Raw genomic sequence first — 21,457 nt, 5'->3', positions numbered from 1 at the left:
TCATCCTCAGCATTCTCATCTCCATAGTTTGTAGACTTCTCTCGTCTGATTCTTTGGTTGGCCATGTTTCCGAATTATATAGATTAGTTGGTTGTACTATGGAACTGTAAATTTTTCCCACAAGAAAGGATAAAGTGCGCAGTACAAGAATACTAAGTAGTTTAAAGGTAGTGCCCATTAAGACTAAGTTAATGGTAAACAGACTTAGGTGGTATGGGCACACAATGAGAAGGCCTATGAAGTACATAGGAAATAAGGTTGAGAGTTTGGATTTTATTTTTTGTACTTATTTTTTTGTGTCCCCCTTTTCGAATTTGTGCTGACCCAAGGATCCTTCGCTCTAATAAGGCCAAAAGTTCAATGGGGCCATAAAGTTAGAGCCAATATAAAGAAGTATAAATTAGATAAAAGAGATTGTATGAATAACATAAAGTGGAGAGAGATGTTGAAGGAGCTTACCACCAGAAAAGGTGAAAGCTAAAGAGAAAAAAAGGTCTCACCCTTGTAACAACGGCAGAATCTACACCACCATCTGCGTTTAGCATATCACCCAAATAACATATCCACTTTCCTAGGGTTTACCCATTGCCAATATCCAGACCACCATTTTCTACGCTGTCATTATTATGTACCTCTTTTATGCACTTTCTACAAATAAAGGTCATTCTTGCTAACATCAAACTTCCTTTTCCCGTTACATCTATTGAACCCATTTCTGGCATCTGATGCATTGGATTTAATTTCTAACAACTCCTTTCCCATGTACACCACAAGGCCAGTTGTCGAATTCCTCCATCTTCATATTATCACCACCAATCATCACCTTTGTCTTTGCTGCATTCATTTTCAAGCCCTTTGCTTCCAGCCATCTTCCATCTTCCATTTACTAATTTTATCTTTCAATTCCTCCTCACTGTTTGCCACTAATACAAGGTCATCTGTATATAATAGCTCCCAGGGAAGTCCTTCACGCATTTCTCTAGCCACCACATCCATTAATAAGATAAATAATAATGGACTCAGCACGTTTCCTTGATGAAGTCCTACCTTCACCTCAAAGCTTTCACTCATCATAATCCGTCCGTACTGCTGTTTGTGCTCCCACATACATTGCCATCACTGCGACAACCAACCATTCCTCCACACTTAATTTTTTCAAGGCCCATCTAGCAACCTCGCGCGGCACCCTGTCAAATGCTTTCTCCAAATCAACAAACGCATACAGCTTCTTTTCCTTCGCAAAATACTTCTCCTCTATTTGTCTCACCACAAAAATTGCATCTGTCGTGCCTTTCCCCGATGTAAAACCAAACTGCATTTCATCAATTTTAGTTTGTTCCGTTATCCGCTTCTCTAATACCCTCTCAATCTTCCAAGAGTTTAATAGCTCTGTAAGACCCGCAATTTAAAGGATCACTTTTTCCCTTGTATACTGGGATAATTATACTTCTTCGCCAGTCCTTGGGAATAGTTCCTTCTGTGACAATTTGATTGGCTAAATTCTTTAACCATTCAATCCCTAAATCTTCAGAACCTTTAAAGATCTCTAATACCACCATCGTTTAACCAGATGCCTTCCCTTTTTTCATCTTTTTCACTGCTCTTTTTATTTCGTTCTTGCCAAATTTAAATCCTCGCCTTCTACTTTTTTACCTATTATTATCCCATTCATTTTATTCGTTCAAAAGTCCTTCCATGTAGATTTTCCAGGTGTTCTTAATACCACTACTATCAATCACTATTTTTTCTTCCATATTAAACACCTACTACATCTTGCCTCTTTTTTTGTCATCTGCTTTGCCATTCGATCCACATTTCCCATTCCTTCAGCGCATTCCATTTCTTTAGCAAACTCCTTCCTTTTTTCTTCTATCGCCTTCGCTATTAATTTCTTAGCATTTTTTTTCGCCATCTTGTAAATATCCTTATCACTATTTTCTTTACTATTGTACCATTCTTTGAAGCATCTCCGTTTCTCATCCACAGCTTTTGCTACCTCCGGGTTCCACCACCAAGTCTCCTTATATCTAAGCGGCCCTTTTGTCCATCCACATACCTCCTCAGTTGTCATAACCCAGGCTTTCTTCATGGCTTCCCACTTGTCATTTACCACAGATGCTTGTGCCACCTCCGCCTCCTTTATCGCCAATGTCATATTAAATTGTCGTCTTGCACTCTCCTTCAATTTCCAGATCTTCAGTCTTGGCACAAACTTTCTTTTAGTGATCCTGGCGCCTTTGAAAGTAAGATCTCCTATAACTAGTCGATGCTGATTAATACATTCCTCTTCCAGTATCACTTTCACATTTTTTACTATACATCTATCACATCTCCTTAATAACAAATAATCCAACAATAAACAAATTTCAAAATATGTATCTAAATATGAGCCATCCTATAAATAAGCTTCCCCAGACTAAACAAACGTTCCATAGGAGCGCTTTACATAAGTGAGACTTTATATTTAATAAGAAATTAATTTCGAAGATATTAAATAATATATATAATATTTAACATATTTTTTAATTACCTATTTTTCGTAAAATATAACGAGTTACTTTAGTTTAGCAAAATAGTAATAATATTTAAAAATATGCATCTTCTCTAGCGACATAATTCTCAATCGCTTATATGCAAAAATTTTGGAATCGGGGTTTAAAGGTTGAAACCGAATCTATTTATTTTTTATGAATAAATCTCGATATTTTATTTTAATCCAAACTTGAACCGATATTATTTACGGCTTATATCCTTAAAATATATTTTTGTCCGAAATTCGTAAAATAAGAATCAAATACACTTAAAATAAATTAAGAAAAGTTAGTAAATTATTATGTGAGAATGTTTAATAATGATTAAATTTAAGTTTTATATTCGAAAATAAATTAAAAAATGAAATTTTTAATTTAGAATATTTTTTCTAAAGTTCTGCATAATCAATTTCTTCAGAGCTTCCCTAAACACATAATTAAAAAATTTGTAGGCTCCGTGCTATAATAAGACTTTTTAAATGAAGTTAGAAAGTATATCTATACACTAAAAATATTGAATTAAATTTAAGTATCCAGTAACCAATACTATATTCGTTTCCTATTTAAAATATTCATTATTTAATCCAATATTTGTTTTGGACATGTACCTTTGCACTATATTTATTCTTATTCCTATTTAAATTATACATTATTTAGGATAAAAATGATATCTAATTAACAATAAAATTTAAGTAGAATTTTTTTAATGACCATTTGGGATATTAGTCACCTATTACACTATTTATTTTATTTTAATTTACAAAATTTAAGTCAAATTTTTTTACAAAGACCATTTTGGACCTTGCCCACCTTTTATACTTGCATAAAAAAATAATTACAATAATATAATCAAATTTTAAATTAATCAATAAAAGTCTGCTAGTAAAATTTAAAATTTTTTAAAATGGAATACTCTAAATAAAAAGGATTCCACGAGAATCGATTTTTACAAAAATTGTTTTTATGTTGAAAATTAAAAAAAATCATGTTTTGAATAATTTACATGTTTTTTATATTTAATAACCCTGAACCTTTAATTCTAAGAACACTTTTCTAAAAAAGGGTTCGGGTTCAGTATAATATCTAGGGTTCTGGTTCACAGCTCTGGTATAACCTTTTCGATGTGCTATCGTTTAATATGTAGCAATAAAAAAAACGTTTATTTAAGAATAAAATATTTTAGGCATGGTTTGCTTAGCACACCCCACCCCCTCTAGCAATACCAATTCTTATATGATACTTCAATAAAAAACGATTAATTTTTTTATCCATAAATCATTCAGTCTGGGTGTATCGAAACATTGCTAAATTTAACCCTAGTTTATCCTCCACTAATATACCCATCCGGCTGGAATATTTTATATAATATTGACTCGGAAATGGCTACAAGAAATATAAAAGATATTTCTTCGATCCCAGCTAGCAGATCTACATTTTATGACGAATTTTCACAAGAGCAAATGCCTAAATCATTTCATTTGAGGTAATTGTATTATGTGTTATGCAAACTTGATAAATTTATCATTTATAAGAAAAATTGGAAGTGTATAGAACGGGATAAATATTTTATTAAAACATAGAATCTAAGAAATTTGTAATACTTAAGAATAAACCTTACTTTAATACCCTTTTTTAGACAAAAATTTATTTATACACCATTTTTATGATAAACTTTTAAACATTTAAATTACCAATTAAAAAAAAAGCTTTAGAAATGATCATTCAATACTCTCATACTTTAATTCATTTTTCAACTACGAAAATATTGTTCAAAATTTGACACTCCATTCTCATTTAATCACCCTGACTTCACAAACCTTTATAGGTAAATTATTATAAAATTTTATTTGTATGATACTCAATCTTTATTTTTTAATTTCATAGAATGAAACAATATTATTTCATTACTGAATTATACATTCACTTTATGTACCTTATATCAAAGCTTTCGTATATTACAACAGCACACATCTTCAATTTTCATGCGATAACCCCTATTCAAATCATTGGCCTACCATTAACGATAAATATCTAATATCTACGATTGACAGTTTTATGGCTCATTTACTAAGGCAATATTTTTAGTAGCATTTATTTGTCCATTAATTCTAATGATATAAGTAACAGGGGTTTGGCGTGATTTAAGTGAGTTGAGATCTAACAATTATAAACAGTAATAATAGAAGGTCAGTCCCATTAATTAATGGTTATGTAGTTATCATTCTTTGAGTTTTATTTATTTTGACTATGTTCTTTCTTTTCGCCTATCCAGGACTCTTGCCATATGTTGCGACGTTATAGAAGGTATCGAAAAAAAGAAACTTAATCTCAAGTTATCGACTATGACTCAGCAGCATTCTAGTACATCGGCTCCCTTGATGCGCAATAACGGAAAATTCACATTTCCAGCCTCCAACACATCTATGACAAATATTCAAAATCCTCCACAGAGGAATCAAAACATTCTCGAATCAACTGCCGAAAGACTCAATGATTCTAAGAAAAACTTACCTCTTACCCCGTCTTCTGGAAAGTTTTTCTCCCTTTCCAACATGATAAATGACTTCCTGTCTCTTTCGGGTGACGACAAAGCCAACGAACAAAGTATGTGTTAAATATAATATGAAATGTCTAATTTGAGCTATGGATAAGCTGAGCACTTTTAAAACTTTTTATATATATTTTTCCCATAAACATTTCTTCTTATTATTATTAACCTTATTTACTAAATTATTAAACAAAAATTAGGGTCTTAATATTGCTAAGAAAAAGTTTTACTTGAAATTAATTTAAAAAAATACATAATTAGATATTTATACCTTCTATTTTTAAAATAACAGGGGCTTCTCACGAAAACATTTCTACCACGTTTTCAGGTAAAGAAGACGAGGTATGCGATCAAATTACTAAAAATGTAACACTGGGAGAAAAGTTGGCGGCAAGTCTTAAACGTAAAAGTTCTAAGATATTGTTTCCTAGCAGTGGGGTATCGATTGAATCCGTCGCAAATCAAGATGGAATAGAAATTAAGGATCATACACGTATTAACCTTCCCATGTTTAAAGATACTACGGAAGGCCTAAATAATCGTATAGTTGATAACATTGTCATTAGTAAAAACGACTCAAAAATTTTTGCCGAAATTCCAACCGTTAATCCAACAAATAATAAAACGGATAAGCCACCCCCTGTTTTGGGAAAAGCATTAAATCCCTACGAGGGTTAAATATATGTATATGATTTAAAAAAAAATAGTTATTATAATTATATAAAATAATAAAATTATTAACATTAACGCTCTAATTTAGTATCATTATTTCGTCTTTAATTTTTTAGCTAATCATTTAAGGAAAAAATTAAATTTCACTAACTTATGAATATGTAATTAATTTTTTTAATATCCCTCCCCCTCTTCTCCCCCTAAACTTACACTAGATCGCACTGTTGCTTTTGTCAAATTTACGAATTATGATCACCTACCACTTTATTTCAAAATATACGAGACTGTTAAAATGGCTTATCAAAGTTATTTGGTAAATTATAGTTATTTCAATTTTAGATTCATCTCATCTCATATCAATTTTAATTTCTTTAATAAACTTTTGATTTATTGCTCAAAAAAATTAATATGACCTATTTTTTATATCTCCCCAAATTAGTCAATCCTTAAAGATGAAGAAAATCAGAAATTTTATATTTTATTGACCAACATTTTAAAATCGCTAATCAGCATAATCGAAGTTATGTCATTTTACGAAACCAGTAAAATTATTGACGAATTACTGCATTGCTTGTCTATCACCTTCACAATTGTCCCATCATTAACCATATCGGCGCTTACTCAAGTATATACAATATTTCTTTCCTTATAATCAAAGTATTTAACACTTATTTTTAATTTAAATATTTTTAATTTTTTCTTCAAAATGAGAATATTTAGCAAGAATATCTCACATATCTTAGAAAAATTATGAACATGTTACAGTGGCGTATCCAAAATTTTCTTATAGGGGGGGGGGATTTTTTTGGGGGCGAAACCCCTAAACCCCTTTTACCTGGCATTCGGCCAGCTTTCGCCCGGCCTTCGGTCGGGTCTTATGTTTTAGCTATTCTATTCTATTAAATTATTCATAATTTAATAATATTTATATTTCTATTTTTAACTATTATTTACTAATTCGTGCTTATGGATAGGATATTACAAGCCTATTTTTTATTATTTCAAGTTAGGTATATTATATTTAATAAAGTTTTTTTAAATGTAAAGGTTTTTTTAATGTAAAGTTGAAATAAAGTGTAATGCCATTTTTTTTTATAAAATTTGCTTTAAAGACTAGCCTCAGCTTAAATTCTCATACAATATAAGTAGAATATAATTTTTTTATTGAAAATACTAATAGTAGTGTGTATAAAATTTTGACTAGAAAATAATTAAATTAACAAGTTTTTTTAAACTTCTTATCAAATACAAGATTTTTAATTATTTCGTTTGTCGTTGGAACCAAATCTCTGTGTATATTTAACAAGGCTAACCCATTTAGCCGAGATTCAGTACTTCGTAAATATGTTTTCAACCTTCTCAAGTTGAAAAAAGTCCTTTCATTCGTACATGTTGTAATAGGCAAACATGCAAGAATATAAAACAAATTCAAAATATTAGGAAATTGAGCCAAGGTTTCTTTACACCGATTGAGCGCATCAATAGCATGAATAGCTAAACGTAGTAAATATTTATGCCACAATTTGAATTCACTGATTAAATTTATTTCAGTATCAATCTCATAGGAATAAAATTTTGCTAAATATTTAATTTTACCAATAGTGGCATTAGAAAATGAAGAAGGATCTTTGGGTAATAAAACTTGAAGATTGCTAAAGACTTGTTTTTTATCTAAAAACCGTACTTTTATTTGCGATAAAAAAGTATCTAAGAATGGGATGAAAATGGATATTTTATAATATTCTTCAGTTTAGCCAATATTTATTTTCATCTCAATAATGGCCTAGGTGCTAGACGAGGTTTAATTAGTGTTATATCATAAAATTTAGCCTTCGATTCAACGTCTAGATAAATATTATGAAAATATTTATCTACATTCATTCTTATTGTATCTACCTGTTCATGTATATTTTCCGCCAAATCAATAACCTGAACCAAATCTAAATTTGGTTTTTGTAAATTTCTACAAAGTAGTGAGCTAAAAATAATTTATTGATGCAACTAGCAGCAATGATAAACTCTGATTGATCAATTGAATTCAATAATGATATCGCTACTGACGACACATTACTTTTTTTCATGCTCAGTCTTATTTATAAATTATCGTTTGATTTCAATCTCTTTGACTGAATATTTTTCCATTTTATTAATATTTTTGAATAATATGTTGAAAAATTGATATTCAAATATCTGTAAAATTTTGATTGGTGGGGGGGGGGGAGGGATGGGGGTAAAATTTTTATTAGCTTAAAATGATATTTATAAAAATAGTCAAATTAGCGATGGGGGGGATTTCCCCCTTTCTCCCCCATTGGTTACGCGCCTGACATGTTATAATAATACGAATTTGTTTTTTGAAATTTAAGAATTTAATTAATATTATATTTAATTTTTTTTAGTTGCTTAAATCTCTTTTTGGGACAAATTTAATATATTTCAAACACAATCGATTCTCGAATGTAGCGAAAAACATATCAGGTCATCCTAGTTTCGGGGGAAAAAATGTCACTAACAACCTAGAATCTTTATTTTTGGATGATTTGCTTGACAATAATTCAGTTATCAATGATGACGAAAGGCAAATTTTTATATTATATCGTTATTTTATGTATTTATTCCAGAGTTTGAATTTTTTATCAATTTTGAATCACATTTAGGATTAGAATATTTTTTATAAAAATAAATATTTCCAAATTAAATTCTTAGTTATTTTTAAGTTGGCTTATAGGACATTTTTATATTTTAATTGTATTGAAATTTTTTTGATGTCTTTAATTATCATAGTCTTCATCTTTTTAAATTATTTTGAGATAACATTAATTGAAATGGCAGTTCCAGAAAAGAGTAGTCATATAATTCAGGAATCCAAACCGAACTCAAACCTAGTGTTGTTAAAAAGTCGAGTTCTTACGACTTGCGACTCGAGTCGTAGTCGTAAAAAACGGCTCCGACTCAAGCCGATCAAGGAGCCGCATGAGTCGGCTCACTTAGTCGGCTCGCTTAGTCGGCTCACTTAGTCGGCTCGCTTAGTCGGCTCACTTAGTCGGCTCACTTAGTCGGCTCGCTTAGTCGGCTCACTTAGTCGGCTCGCTTAGTCGGCTCACTTAGTGGGCTCAGAGGGTAGCTTGAGTTTATTTTAAATTTAGAGCCAAAAATTATTTTTATGTTATTGAGAAATTTTAAATAATAATGTAGAATTTTATTTATTTATTTTTAGTAAAATAATTTATTTTATTTATTTATTTTTAGTAAAATAATTTATTTTATTTATATTTTATTTAATTCAAATAATATGTTTTGATTTGATTATAAAAAAATGGATTTATTTATTTGATTTTTTTTTAAATAAAAAAAAATTAATATTTTTGAGCTAAAAATTTTAAGCAAAAAATATTTTTGAAACATATTTTGCTGATTTTTGAAGAAATTTTATTCTTTTGTTTTATCATAAAATTTTATTCTTTTTTTAATTATATCATAAATAAATAATCTTTTAGATCAAATCTTCTATAGTTTTTTTATATTATTTTTATAAATATATCTATATTTTAAGTTTATTATTAGAGGTGGCTTTTTCTAAATATTTTTTTAATAAATATATTTATATTTTAAGAATATTAAAAGAGGTGGTTTTTCTTTTTCTAAATATTTTTTTAAAATATATCTATATTTTAAGTATATTAAAAGAGGTGGTTTTTCTAAATTATTATTAATATTTATGTCAAACTTTTTTTTAATGCGACAATTGTCATATGCGTTATTTTTTAAGATTTTTGAAATTTTTGGACACAAAAGGGTTATAATATAATTTATATTGTAAAGATATTATATTATAAATTCAATGAAGATGTTCCCTGGAAAAATGATAATTATCATAATAGGTAGGTATATTTTTGAACATATAAGATTTTTTTGTGACGCTAATGGGCAAAAATATGTTTCTTTAACAGGTAAAATTTAATGTAGATGTACCCTAGATAAATGACAATTGTCATAATCAATGTTTTTAAAGTTTTTTAAATTTTTTTGACGTAAATAGGCTAAAATAAACATTGCTAACATGTCTAAATAAAACTTTAGTGAAGATATACCCTAGATGACAATTGTCATAATCGTTGTTTTTAAAGTTTTTCGAATTTTTTTGACGTAAATGGGCTAAAATAAAAATTGCTAACATGTTTAAATAAAATTTTAGTGAATATGTACCCTAGATAAGTGACAATTGTCATAATCGTTGTTTTTAAAGTTTTTCGAATTTTTTTGACGTAAATGGGCTAAAATAAGCATTGCTAACATGTTTAAATAATATTTTAGTGGAAATGTACCCTAGATAAATGACAATTGTCATAATCGTTGTTTTTAAAGTTTTTCGAATTTTTTTGACGTAAATGGGCTAAAATAAGCATTGCTAACATGTTAAAATAAAATTTAAGGGAAGATGTACCCTAGATAAGTGACAATTGTCATAATCGTTGTTTTTAAAGTTTTTCGAATTTTTTTGACGTAAATGGGCTAAAATAAGCATTGCTAACATGTTAAAATATAATTTAAGTGAAGATGTACGATAGATAAGTGACAATTGTCATAATAGTTGTTTTTAAAGTTTTTCGAATTTTTTTGACGTAAATGGGCTAAAATAAGCTTTGCTAACATGTTTAAATAAAATTTTAGTGAAGATGTACCATAGATAAGTGACAATTGTCATAATTGTTGTTTTTAAAGTTTTCCGAATTTTTTTGACGTAAATGGGCTAAAATAAGCATTGCTAACATGTTTAAATAAAATTCGGTCCTGAGCATCAATACTTGTAAGATTCATGCATCTCATATCCGCCGCTATCACATTTGTCCAAGTCATCTTGAATCTTCCTCTAGGTCTTGATCCTCCTACTTCCATCATTGTGCATCTCTTTACCCACTCATCTCTTGTCATACGTTCCACATGCCCAAACAATCTTAGTCTATTTCGTCGCATTACCATACCAATCATTTCTATACCTAATCTTGCTCGCAATTCCTTGCTAGTTTCTCTCTCTCTCAGAGATACCCCACACATCCATCTAACCATCCTCATCTCTGTTCTTTCTAATTTGGCTTCGTGAGTTGCTTTCATTGTCCATGTTTCACCACCATAAACTAAACAACTCCTCACACAGCTTACGTAAACTTTCCCCTTTAACTTCAGAGAAACTTTTTTATTTGTAAGAATAGACGACATCTCTCTGAACTTCTTCCAAGCTTGTCTGATCCTTTCAACAACGGCAGAATCTACACCACCATCTGCGTTTAGCATATCACCTAAATAACAAAACTTATCCACTTTTTCTAGGGTTAACCCATTGCCAATATCCAGACCACCATTTTTTAGGTTATCATTATTATGTATCCCTTTCATGCATGTTTTACAAATAAAGGTCATTCTTTCTAACATCAAACTGCCTTTTTTCCCGCTACATCTTTTATGTACCCATTTCTGGCATCTGGTGCATTGGATAGAATTTCTAGCAACTCCTTTCCCACATACACCACAAGGCCACTTACCGGATTCTTCCATCTTTAGATTTTCCCCACCAATCATCACCTTTGTTTTTGATGCATTCATTTTCAGGCCCTTTGCTTCCATAGTCATCTTCCATTTACTAACTTTATCCCTCAATTCTCCCTCACTGTTTGCCATTATTACAAGGTCATCTGCATATAATATCTCCCAGGGAAGTCCTTCACGGATTTCTCTAGCCACCACATCCATTACTAAGATAAATAATAATGGACTCAGCACGGATCCTTGATGAAGTCCTACCTTCACCTCAAAGCTCTCACTATCACCATAATCCGTCCGTACTGCTGTTTGTGCTCCAACATACATTGCCATCACTGCGGTAACCAACCATTCCTCCACACCTGATTTTCTCAAGGCCCATCTAGTAATCTCACGCGGCACCCTATCAAATGCTTTCTCCAAAACAACAAACGCATAATAGAGTTTCTTTTCCTTCGCAAGATACTTCTCCTGAATTTGTCTCACCACAAAAATTGCATCTGTCGTGCCTTTTCCCGATGTAAAACCAAACTGCATTTCATCAATTTTAATTTGTTCCCTTAACCGCTTCTCTAACACTCTCTCAAATACTTTCATTGCATGTTCCAAGAGTTTAATAGCTCTGTAAGACCCGCAATCTAAAATATCACCTTTCCCCTTGTTTACTGGGATAATTATACTTCTTCGCCAGTCCTCGGGAATAGTACCTTCTGTGACAATCTGATTTGCTAAATTCATTAACCATTCAATCCCTAAATCATCAGAACCTTTAAACATCTCTGATACCACCATCGTTAAACCCGATGCCTTCCCTTTCTTCATCTTTTTCACTGCTCTCTTTATCTCGTCCTTGCCAAATTTACACCCTGGATCTTCTACCTTTGCACAACTAATATTATTATTCCATTCATTTTCTTCATTCAAAAGTCCTTTCATGTAATCTTCCAGGTGTTCTTAATACCACTACTATCAATCGTCATTTTTCCTTCCATATTTTTCAAACACTTTACACCTATCACATCCTGCCTTTTTTTTGACATCTGTTTTGCCATTCGAACCATATTTCCAATTCCATCAGCGCATTCCATTTCTTTAGCAAACTCGTGTCTTTTTTCTTCTTGAGCCTTCGCTATTAATTTCTTAGCATTTCTTTTAGCCATCTTGTAAATATCATTATCACTATTTTCTTTGCTATTATACCATACTTTGAAACACCTCCGTTTCTCATCCACGGCTTTCGCTACCTTCGGGCTCCACCACCAAGTCTCCTTATGTCTAGGCGGCCCTTTTGTCCATCCACATACCTCCTCAGTTGTCATTACCCAGGCTTTCTTCATGGCTTCCCACTTGTCATTCACCCCAGATGCTTGTGCCACCTCCGCCTCCCTAATCGCTAATGCCATATTGAATTGACGTCTAGCATTCTCCTCCTTTAATTTCTAAACCTTCAGCCTAGGGACAAACTTTCTTTTAGTGACCCTGGCACCTTTAAGAGTGAGATCTCCTACAACTAGTCGATGCTGATTTATACATTTCTCTCCCGGTATCACTTTCACATTTATACATCGATCACATCTCCTTAATAACAAGTAATCCACAGCACTTTTGGTACTACCCGTTATAAGTCACCAGCTTCTCTGATTCTTTCTTAAACATTGTATTACAGACAATCATATCCATCGCATCACTAAATTCTAAAATCTCTCCTTCCAAATTTCTTATGCCGTAACTGAACCCTCCATGTACTCCTTCATAACCCTCACTACTCACTCCCACATGTCCATTCAGATCACCAGCCAGGATAATCCCCTCTTCATTTGCCAGTCTCAATGTCACCCCCAATAGACTGTCCCAAAATATATCTTTCTCTTCTTCCCTTCTTCCAACCTGATGAACATATGCCGAGATAATATTATATAGCTTTCTACCAAAAATCATCTTGATAACCATTATCTGGTTGTCTAGCCTTCTCACTTCAACTACTTTGTCTACCAATTTCTCCGCAACCAATACCCCAACTCCAGCCTTACCATCATTACCTCCTTGCCAAAAGAATTTATACTTTTCGCTAGTCTTGCCAATCATTCTGGTCCCATTTCCTTTCCATCTAGTCTCCTGTATGCAGCACACATCTATATGTCTTCTGTGCAATACATCGACAACTTCTCCCGCTCTTCCCGTCATACTCCCAACATTCCATGTAGCGACCCTAACTCGATCACCCGTAAACTGGTTTCTCCACTTTTTATCAGGTCGTTTATGGCCGTCATAAGTTTCATTTTCATGAATAGTGGTTCCACCAGGTTTCCCATCCTTCTTTTTTTTGTAGGCGGATGAGGAGGCCCAGGGGTACTTTGGGCTGTACCCCGCCCATTCTTTGTTGTAACCATAGGGAAATTTTGTAGCAAGGTTTTTACAATCGGATGCCCTTCCTGACATCAACCTCTTTAAGCCGTTTTTACACCCCGTCGAGGAGACGGTGATCCTATTCTAGACCCAGATCACAGGGAACCTTTTAAACCTCCATTAGCCGCCAAAAGACGTTACCACTCCCCCGCCACGATGAGGCTGAAGGTAGGATTTTGGGAGAGATTAATTGCATTCACATAATAAAATAATATTTAAATTATAAATAATACAAATAAATATCAATGATTAATTTTAATATGAACAATATTTAACTTTATTTACTAAAAAATTTTTTATTAGGCCGCACAATTAAATTTATATGATTCTTCTCACTCAAATTACATCTATAAAGAGATGGTATAAATTTAATTATTAAAACATCTTTCCACACTAACTTGGGTAGCTGGCACTGCAAGTATGATATCAAACAATTTACATAATTCTGGGCATCGATTACTCTGATTTCTCCAATAGTTTAAAATATTCATAGTTTTATTTAACCTAGGTTCTTTAGAAAAGTTAACCAAAATTCTAATATTCTCCAATTTTTGTAACAGATTTTGTTTGTTACCATCTTTTTTTTAAAGAAGACTTTCTACTAAATCCTCTTCAGATGAAGATACATTAATCGGCGTTGATTTCCCTTCACTAGAATCCTCATTCCATGTTATGCCATATTTTAATATTATGCTCTCTAGACGGTTTTTTCTTCTTAGTCGGAAGCGCTTGATATCTATATAATAAAAATTAAATATATCGTTAAAATAATCTTATTATTTTTTATGATTAGATAAAAAATATATTAGTAAAATAAAACTATGAATTAAGGTAAATAAAATTATTAATTAAATTTATATAGGATATAATATAATATTTTTAGAACATAGCTTAAATCTAGATATAGGCATGACAAAAGGCATTGTTGTTTAAAAGTTATTCTCTCTAAAATTCATAGCATCTATTATTAAACCAACAAAGGGTGAAGTAAAATATAAATGTCTGATTTAGCTTTTAGACATATTCCATAAAAATCCCCTAATGTTATCTGCCCAAGGTGTAAGTTCTTGGTAGCTACTTTAATTGGTTTTAGGACATTTATCAACCCTATATATGCTTTCCTTCCAAAGCTGTAAAATAAAGTTCATGTATGATACTGATAATTCCTCACACATATCTTTTAATTCATTCAATCTCTCTTTCATGTCAGAGGTTGATAACAATCTATGATAATCCAATATAGATCTTTTTAAGTTAAATTTTTTTAGTATGATTGATATCGATTTTGTCCTTAGCTTCTTGCACGCACCACGAGCATTAATAATAATATTAGAAACTGAGAAATCTTTTAATGAATGATCTACTACAAGCTGTAAGGTATGAGAAACACATCTTATATTTATAATATAATATTGAGAATCTTTAAGATTGATTGTTAATTCATCAGGTACATTTGTGAAACTAGTAGAAACATCATTCAAATTATCTATATTTTGTATTTGTTTTTCTTCATCATTTTCAGACATATGATTGTCTTCATCACTAAGCTACAAAAATAATTTTACTATCTTAATAATATTTGCCCCATTGTCAGTTGTTATAATGTATATTTGTGGTGTTTTGATTTCATAATCATTTAATACTATTATTAAAAGTATTTTTAAATTTTGTGCAGTGGATCGTACAAAAATTTCCTTAATACAATTTTTGCCTTTTGAATATAATGAAGATTAATCCCAACAATGGACCTGTCCTAGATCAGTAACACATTCAATTTTTAGAGATAATATCTTACCATTTATTTCTTGATTATATTTTGCCAAATACTTAAGGCTTATTCTGCAACATTAGATTGAATAATTTGAGAATTAATTTCATTTCAATATTACCCACGTCTTCTAATATAGGATCAAGAATTAAATCGCTATCATCGATTAATTAGAATGTCTGCCATTAAAAGTGACCAACTAGTACAAACATCGATTATTTATTTTTTTTCTTGGTTTTACTCATATTGTTTGTTCTTTTAAAGCTTCTTCTACCTCTGTTGGCTTGATGACATCTTAAACTTTTTTATTTTATTAGGCTTGATATTTTGTTAATTTTATCGAATTCTAGATAGTGGTTTATTTTTATGTGATGCTCAAGATTTATGATGACCTTTCCTCATTATTTGACAATCAATAATAGTACATTTTGATGTGTCATTTATAATACTATATGTAAATAATTTATACATTGGATTTAATTTTCTCTAGGCAATATAATTAAAATATTTTAAAAAATGCTGTAAAATGGCAATATACTAAAGTTTATAAAAATGATCACTGGCACTTGTCAATCAAATCGGATTGATAATAATCTTTAAAACAATTCGAATATAATTAAAATTTTTGCAATATACTAGTAATAACTTACACACTATTTTATAGGCATAAAATCATGAGGCTCGAACCGGTTCAGAGGCATTTTAGGGGTTCTGTTCAGGTTCGGCTAAAAATTTTTTAGCGGTTTAGGTTTGGTTATTCGATAAAAAATACCGGTTTTGGCGGTTTAACAGTTCAGGTTCGGTTTGGATTCCTGAAAATATGTTTTTTTGTTGAGCTATGAAACATTGGCGTACGCAGCGGGAGGGGACAGGGAAACAAATCCCCTCCTCCCCCCCAAAGCCAAAAAATGCAGATGCCGGATATATTTATCAAAAATATTTATGTTTAGAGTGTTGTGCAGATTTAATTTAAACATTTCCATATTTTTTAATTCGTTTGTAAATAAAAATTTTAACTTGTAAAAATTGATAAGAATATATAAATATGTTATTTTAACAACTTTTTACAAGTCAAATAATTTTATTTTCAAATAAATTAATAAATATGGAAAAGTTTTGAATTAAATTTACACAGTACATATTAATTTATATTTGTTAATATTTATTCCTATCTCATATTAAATATATATTTAATTACATTTATTATCACATTCATAACTAAGTTTATCAATTAATTTCGATTTCAAGTTTTCCGGCGTAATATTATCTTATTATTTTCAAATTTTTAGTGGCGTAATATTTATCTACCATTTTTAAATTTCTAGTCAAATAATAATTATTCTGAAATTGTCCAACAGGGAAAAAGAAATTGCAACCTTGTCCTATGGGATAGAGTCTCCGCCATCAAGCAGTAACATCTTTTATGGAGTTAGAAGAGCCCATTATTTGCTTTTACTGACATATCACAGGGGCCTGAAAGAAATTTTTCCTTAGAAGCAAGAAAATTATTGGATTCAATGCTTATTCCAAATTTTGTTTCCCATTAGAATGTACAACTATTATATGTATTACTATTCAAAAACATGATGACTTGATTAAGAAGATGAGAATAGCAAAGAGCATTTTATTAGAATTCAACTAAATTAGGGCTAATGTTTATGAAGAATTTCATGTTTTATATGTTATTGTTAAGTCAAAAGCAGAGCTATACGTGTTTAATATTTGTCTCACTCGACTAGGCAAGCTCATAGTTAAAACATTAATATAGGATCAGTAGAAGAGTTTATCTTAGATACAAATACTTTTATAAACCAAATAAATGAATGGTTTTTAATTCATTATGCAGACTTACCAATCCAAATATTATTTCCATAAAAGCCTTCCCAACCTTTTTCAGATGGTGATAGAAAAAAAAATATTTGTTGGATTTTTATCATGAAGATGTTAAAGTATCTTATGATGCCTTATTAGCTGAATAACTATGTTTATAAGATTAACTATGGTTGATACAGTCCCAAAAAATGCTATGGATGCTCTGCAAAACACATTTTAGATTATATTCCCAATGTATTAAAAGGGTTTATATATATTAGCAACTCTTCCCAATAGTAAACTAATGAGAGAACATTCTCTTTTTTAATAAGAATAACAGAGCCCTGCAGAGGTACCATTTGCAGGGCACGACCAGGGTTGCCAGGTCAAAATTTTCAAATTGTGTGAGAAATTCGGTATTTTGTGGGAGTAATATAAAAATTGTAGGAGAAATATGAAAATTGCTAAAAAAAATTAGAATTGACTTAGCGCTTATTATTTTTTATAAATATAAAATCGAATCTATTTTCCAAAATAAAATAGGTAATTATTTTTCAAAATAAAATAGCCAACTATTTTTCAAAATAAAATAGCCAACTATTTTTCAAAATAAAATAGCCAACTATTTAAAATAAAATAGCCATCTATTTTTCAAAATAAAATAGCCAACTATTTTTCAAAATAAAATAGCCAACTCTTTTTCAAAATAAAATATCCAACTCTTTTTCAAAATAAAATAGGTAACTATTTTCCAAAATAAAATACGCAACTATTTTTCAAAATAGGTAATTATAGTACGACACAAAATTTCTTAAATACTATCTTTATTATTAAAATAACATATTGATTTATTATAATATATTAATTTTGTTTAAAAATAATAACCAACGATCTTTTTTAAATACAAAAGAATGTAAACAATATAGAATTTTATAAAAAAATTGTGATTTTTCAATGTAAAAAAATATATTTTAAGCTAATGTATAAATAAGATTTTATAAAAAAAACAATTTTAAATTTACAATGTAAAAAATAATTATAATCAGTGCGGGGAAGTTGTTCTACAGTATTTAGTTAATACAATGGGGGAAGGGAATATGATATTTTGAGGCATCAAAAATCTTCAAAGCATAAATCAGTACAGGGCAGTCTATCAACATCTATTGCAAAACAAAAATATTCTTCAAAAATAAGAAATAATACAGATGCAACTACAGTTGCAGAAATGGTAAATACCTATCATGCAGTACAACATTCAGAGAGCTACTTAACATCATAATGTTGGTAGAATCTTTCCCCATAATATTTAACGACGAATATAAATGAAAAGTATACTTTGTAGAACACAAATGAGCAAGGCTATCATCAATGTTTTAGGATATAAATCCAGAAGGTCAATTCTTGACGATTTGAAAGATGTGCAAACATATGCAATTCTAACAGATGCATTTAATAAGGAGATATTAAAACATTTCTCTTGATCCTCCCCTATTTCAACAAAATTAATGTCATTTCAATAAAACTATTAAAAAAATTTTCTCCAGATATGAAATATCCAAAGACATAGCTAACCATATATAATGGTAAATATGGCAGATTTGGCATTACCAATGAATTGCATGACAGATTTCTGATCTGATAATTCCTCAGTGAATTTGGCAAAAACCAGAGTGTATTTACAGAATTGAGTCAGGATAATGTTGGTTGACAGGTTCCTCCTAATACGCGCCATCGTAGAATTTTAAAATTTTACAAACCTTTAAAAAATAAATAGATTATAAAAGCTGTCATAATATTTTGAAAAAAATTTTCAAAAATAAATGGCAGAAGTATATTTAGGAATTTTACATATAGGTAATCTACTATATGCTGTTAATATGCAGTTGCAATCAGAAGAATATAAATTAATAAAGGTTTACTAAATTATGCTGCAGAAATACCAAAGTAAGAATTTATTACTATTATCGGATAATTATTAATAAGATTTAATATGATGTCATGTTTGAGGAGATTGTAATGCTTCTTTATTTTTATGATTTGATAAAATATTCAAAATATTAATTTTACAATGTAAAAAATAAATTTATATGATTTTATGCAAATGTATAAATAAGATTTTATAAAATATAGAAAGTCAAATAGTTATAGTTAATTATATTTTATTTGAGATTTAAATAATGTAACTAAACGTTTACCGTCTTTATTAAGATATTTATAAAATTCCTGGCATGACATTTTATAATTTTGTTTAACCATTAACTCGGCCTCTAATGTTGTCAAAGCAATTCGATTTCTCTCCTTTCTTCAGGCAGTCCTCTAAGGCTAAAAATGCGCTCCAATGAGGCATTAGAATGAGGTAAGGAGAAAACATACTCGCAAATTTTTTCCAAGCATGGGGATTTATCGTTATTACGAAAAAATTTCACCTTTCTCCTCTGCTTTTAGACCATCTAACTTTAAGTATTCTAGCGAATCATAAAAAATGGAAAAAATTACAATCTCTTCAAACAAGGCTTCAATGTCTATTGGAATTTTAATATATTTATTAAATTACAAAAACCATCAAATGATGGTTTCTGTTCCAAGGTCATAATATTTATACACTTGTAAATAGAGTTATTAAAATCAAATCTTGATTGTAAATATTCCAAAATTGTCTTAATAAAAATATTTGCTCCATTTAAAAATACGTTAATTATAGTAATATTTGAACATTTTAATATGATATTTTTAGCAATAGCGCCATAAAATTTATTATCTATTTTTAACTGTAGAGATGAACATAGTTGTAGCATGATTTTGTGAATCTTTACCAATAAAGAATCTTCTGATTGCAACTGAATATTAACTACATGAAGTAGATTTCCTACATGTGAAACTAATCCCAAATATGCTTCTGACATTTCATACTCGAAATTTTTTTTTTAGCAAAATAGAACATTTTGTTACTTAAATCTGTTTGGTATATGGGATATAATATCCACTTCTAAAAGTTCTATTCTTCTAACACAAAAATTTTGAAAATGTCGAGTGGAGCACTGCAATTCTAGATAACGATATAAAATATATTAAGTAATTTAAAATATATTTATAATAATTATACATACTGTTCTAACTTCTATTCTTTCTAACACAAAAATTTTGAAAATGTCGAGTGGAGAATTTTATAAAAAATATATTTTAGAGCGGAAAAATAAAATAAAAGAACTAGACATATTTTTCGAATAAATATTATTTATTTTAAAAATATAAAAATAATCAAATACTGTCTCTCAAAATTATTATTTATATATTAAAAACATTAAATTGCTAAAAAAAATTGTGGGAGCTTTTTGTGGGAGATTTCTAATTGTGGGAGTTTTGTGGGAGTGAGATGTATGTGGGTAAACTAAAAAATTGTGGGAGACTCCCACTGATGGGGGGAGACATGGCAACGCTGGGCACGACCCGGATTTTTTTTAAAATATTTGATAAGCTCAATTTTCAGGCCCGGCCCGGATTTTTTAAAAATAAATTATATTTATTTTTGATTTTTATAGCTAATAATAACGATTTCAAATATAGGCTGTTTTAAAATATACAGTCCGGCCCGGATATTTTTTTAAAAAAAATTTTCAGACCCGGCCTAGATGTTTTTTTTTAAAAATTCAGGCTCAGCCCGGGTGTTTTTTTTTAAAAATTTCTGGCCCGGCCATACAGTCCGGCCCGGGGGCCGGGCCGAAAAACATACCAAGAAGTACAACTTTTGAAAGTAGATTGAAAGGTTTGGATCTTTTGAATATTCATAGGCATTTGACAACAAGCAAGGATGAGATAATTTATTTATGCTTGATATTTTTAAAAAACAATAATATTTCTTAAAAAATTTTATTACCCCCCCCCCCCCCCCCCCCCCAGATCAAATTTCTGCGTATGCTATGAAAGTTTTATTCTGCATTAAATTTAATAGAATGTGATAAATTGCCAATATATCTTCAAACCATTTTTATTATATTATACATTATAATACCTAATATTTCAAAATATTAAACTAATACCAAATTTATTGATAATATAAATCAATTTGTATATTTAATGAATTGTTAGATATTTGGTTATAAAATAAAAATGATTTATACATATTCTAAATATCTTCAAAATCAAAAATAATTTCATTTTTTATCCATGATTCATTAGTGATTG

At 29.9% G+C, this 21,457-nt stretch overlaps 1 protein-coding gene across 3 annotated transcripts in view; it reads left to right on the top strand.

Annotated features, from left to right (window-relative positions):
* The window catches only part of LOC135923203 (uncharacterized), a 105,930-nt gene that overhangs the window by 30,545 nt on the left and 53,928 nt on the right, over positions 1 to 21,457 (top strand). For all 3 annotated transcript variants that reach the window (XM_065457826.1, XM_065457825.1, XM_065457827.1), the window contains 8 exons: positions 3,815 to 4,014; positions 4,238 to 4,356; positions 4,477 to 4,603; positions 4,804 to 5,135; positions 5,372 to 5,752; positions 5,967 to 6,064; positions 6,191 to 6,376; positions 8,151 to 8,329. In XM_065457826.1, the coding sequence (XP_065313898.1) occupies positions 3,815 to 4,014; positions 4,238 to 4,356; positions 4,477 to 4,603; positions 4,804 to 5,135; positions 5,372 to 5,752; positions 5,967 to 6,064; positions 6,191 to 6,376; positions 8,151 to 8,329 (1,622 nt within the window). The remainder of the gene's footprint in view (positions 1 to 3,814; positions 4,015 to 4,237; positions 4,357 to 4,476; positions 4,604 to 4,803; positions 5,136 to 5,371; positions 5,753 to 5,966; positions 6,065 to 6,190; positions 6,377 to 8,150; positions 8,330 to 21,457) is intronic.

This window comes from Gordionus sp. m RMFG-2023, chromosome 2, assembly GCF_954871325.1.
Source record: "Gordionus sp. m RMFG-2023 chromosome 2, tfGorSpeb1-WG-v2, whole genome shotgun sequence".
NCBI classification, from domain to species: domain Eukaryota; kingdom Metazoa; phylum Nematomorpha; class Gordioida; order Chordodea; family Parachordodidae; genus Gordionus; species Gordionus sp. m RMFG-2023.
This window is presented reverse-complemented; position numbering and strand designations above follow the sequence as displayed.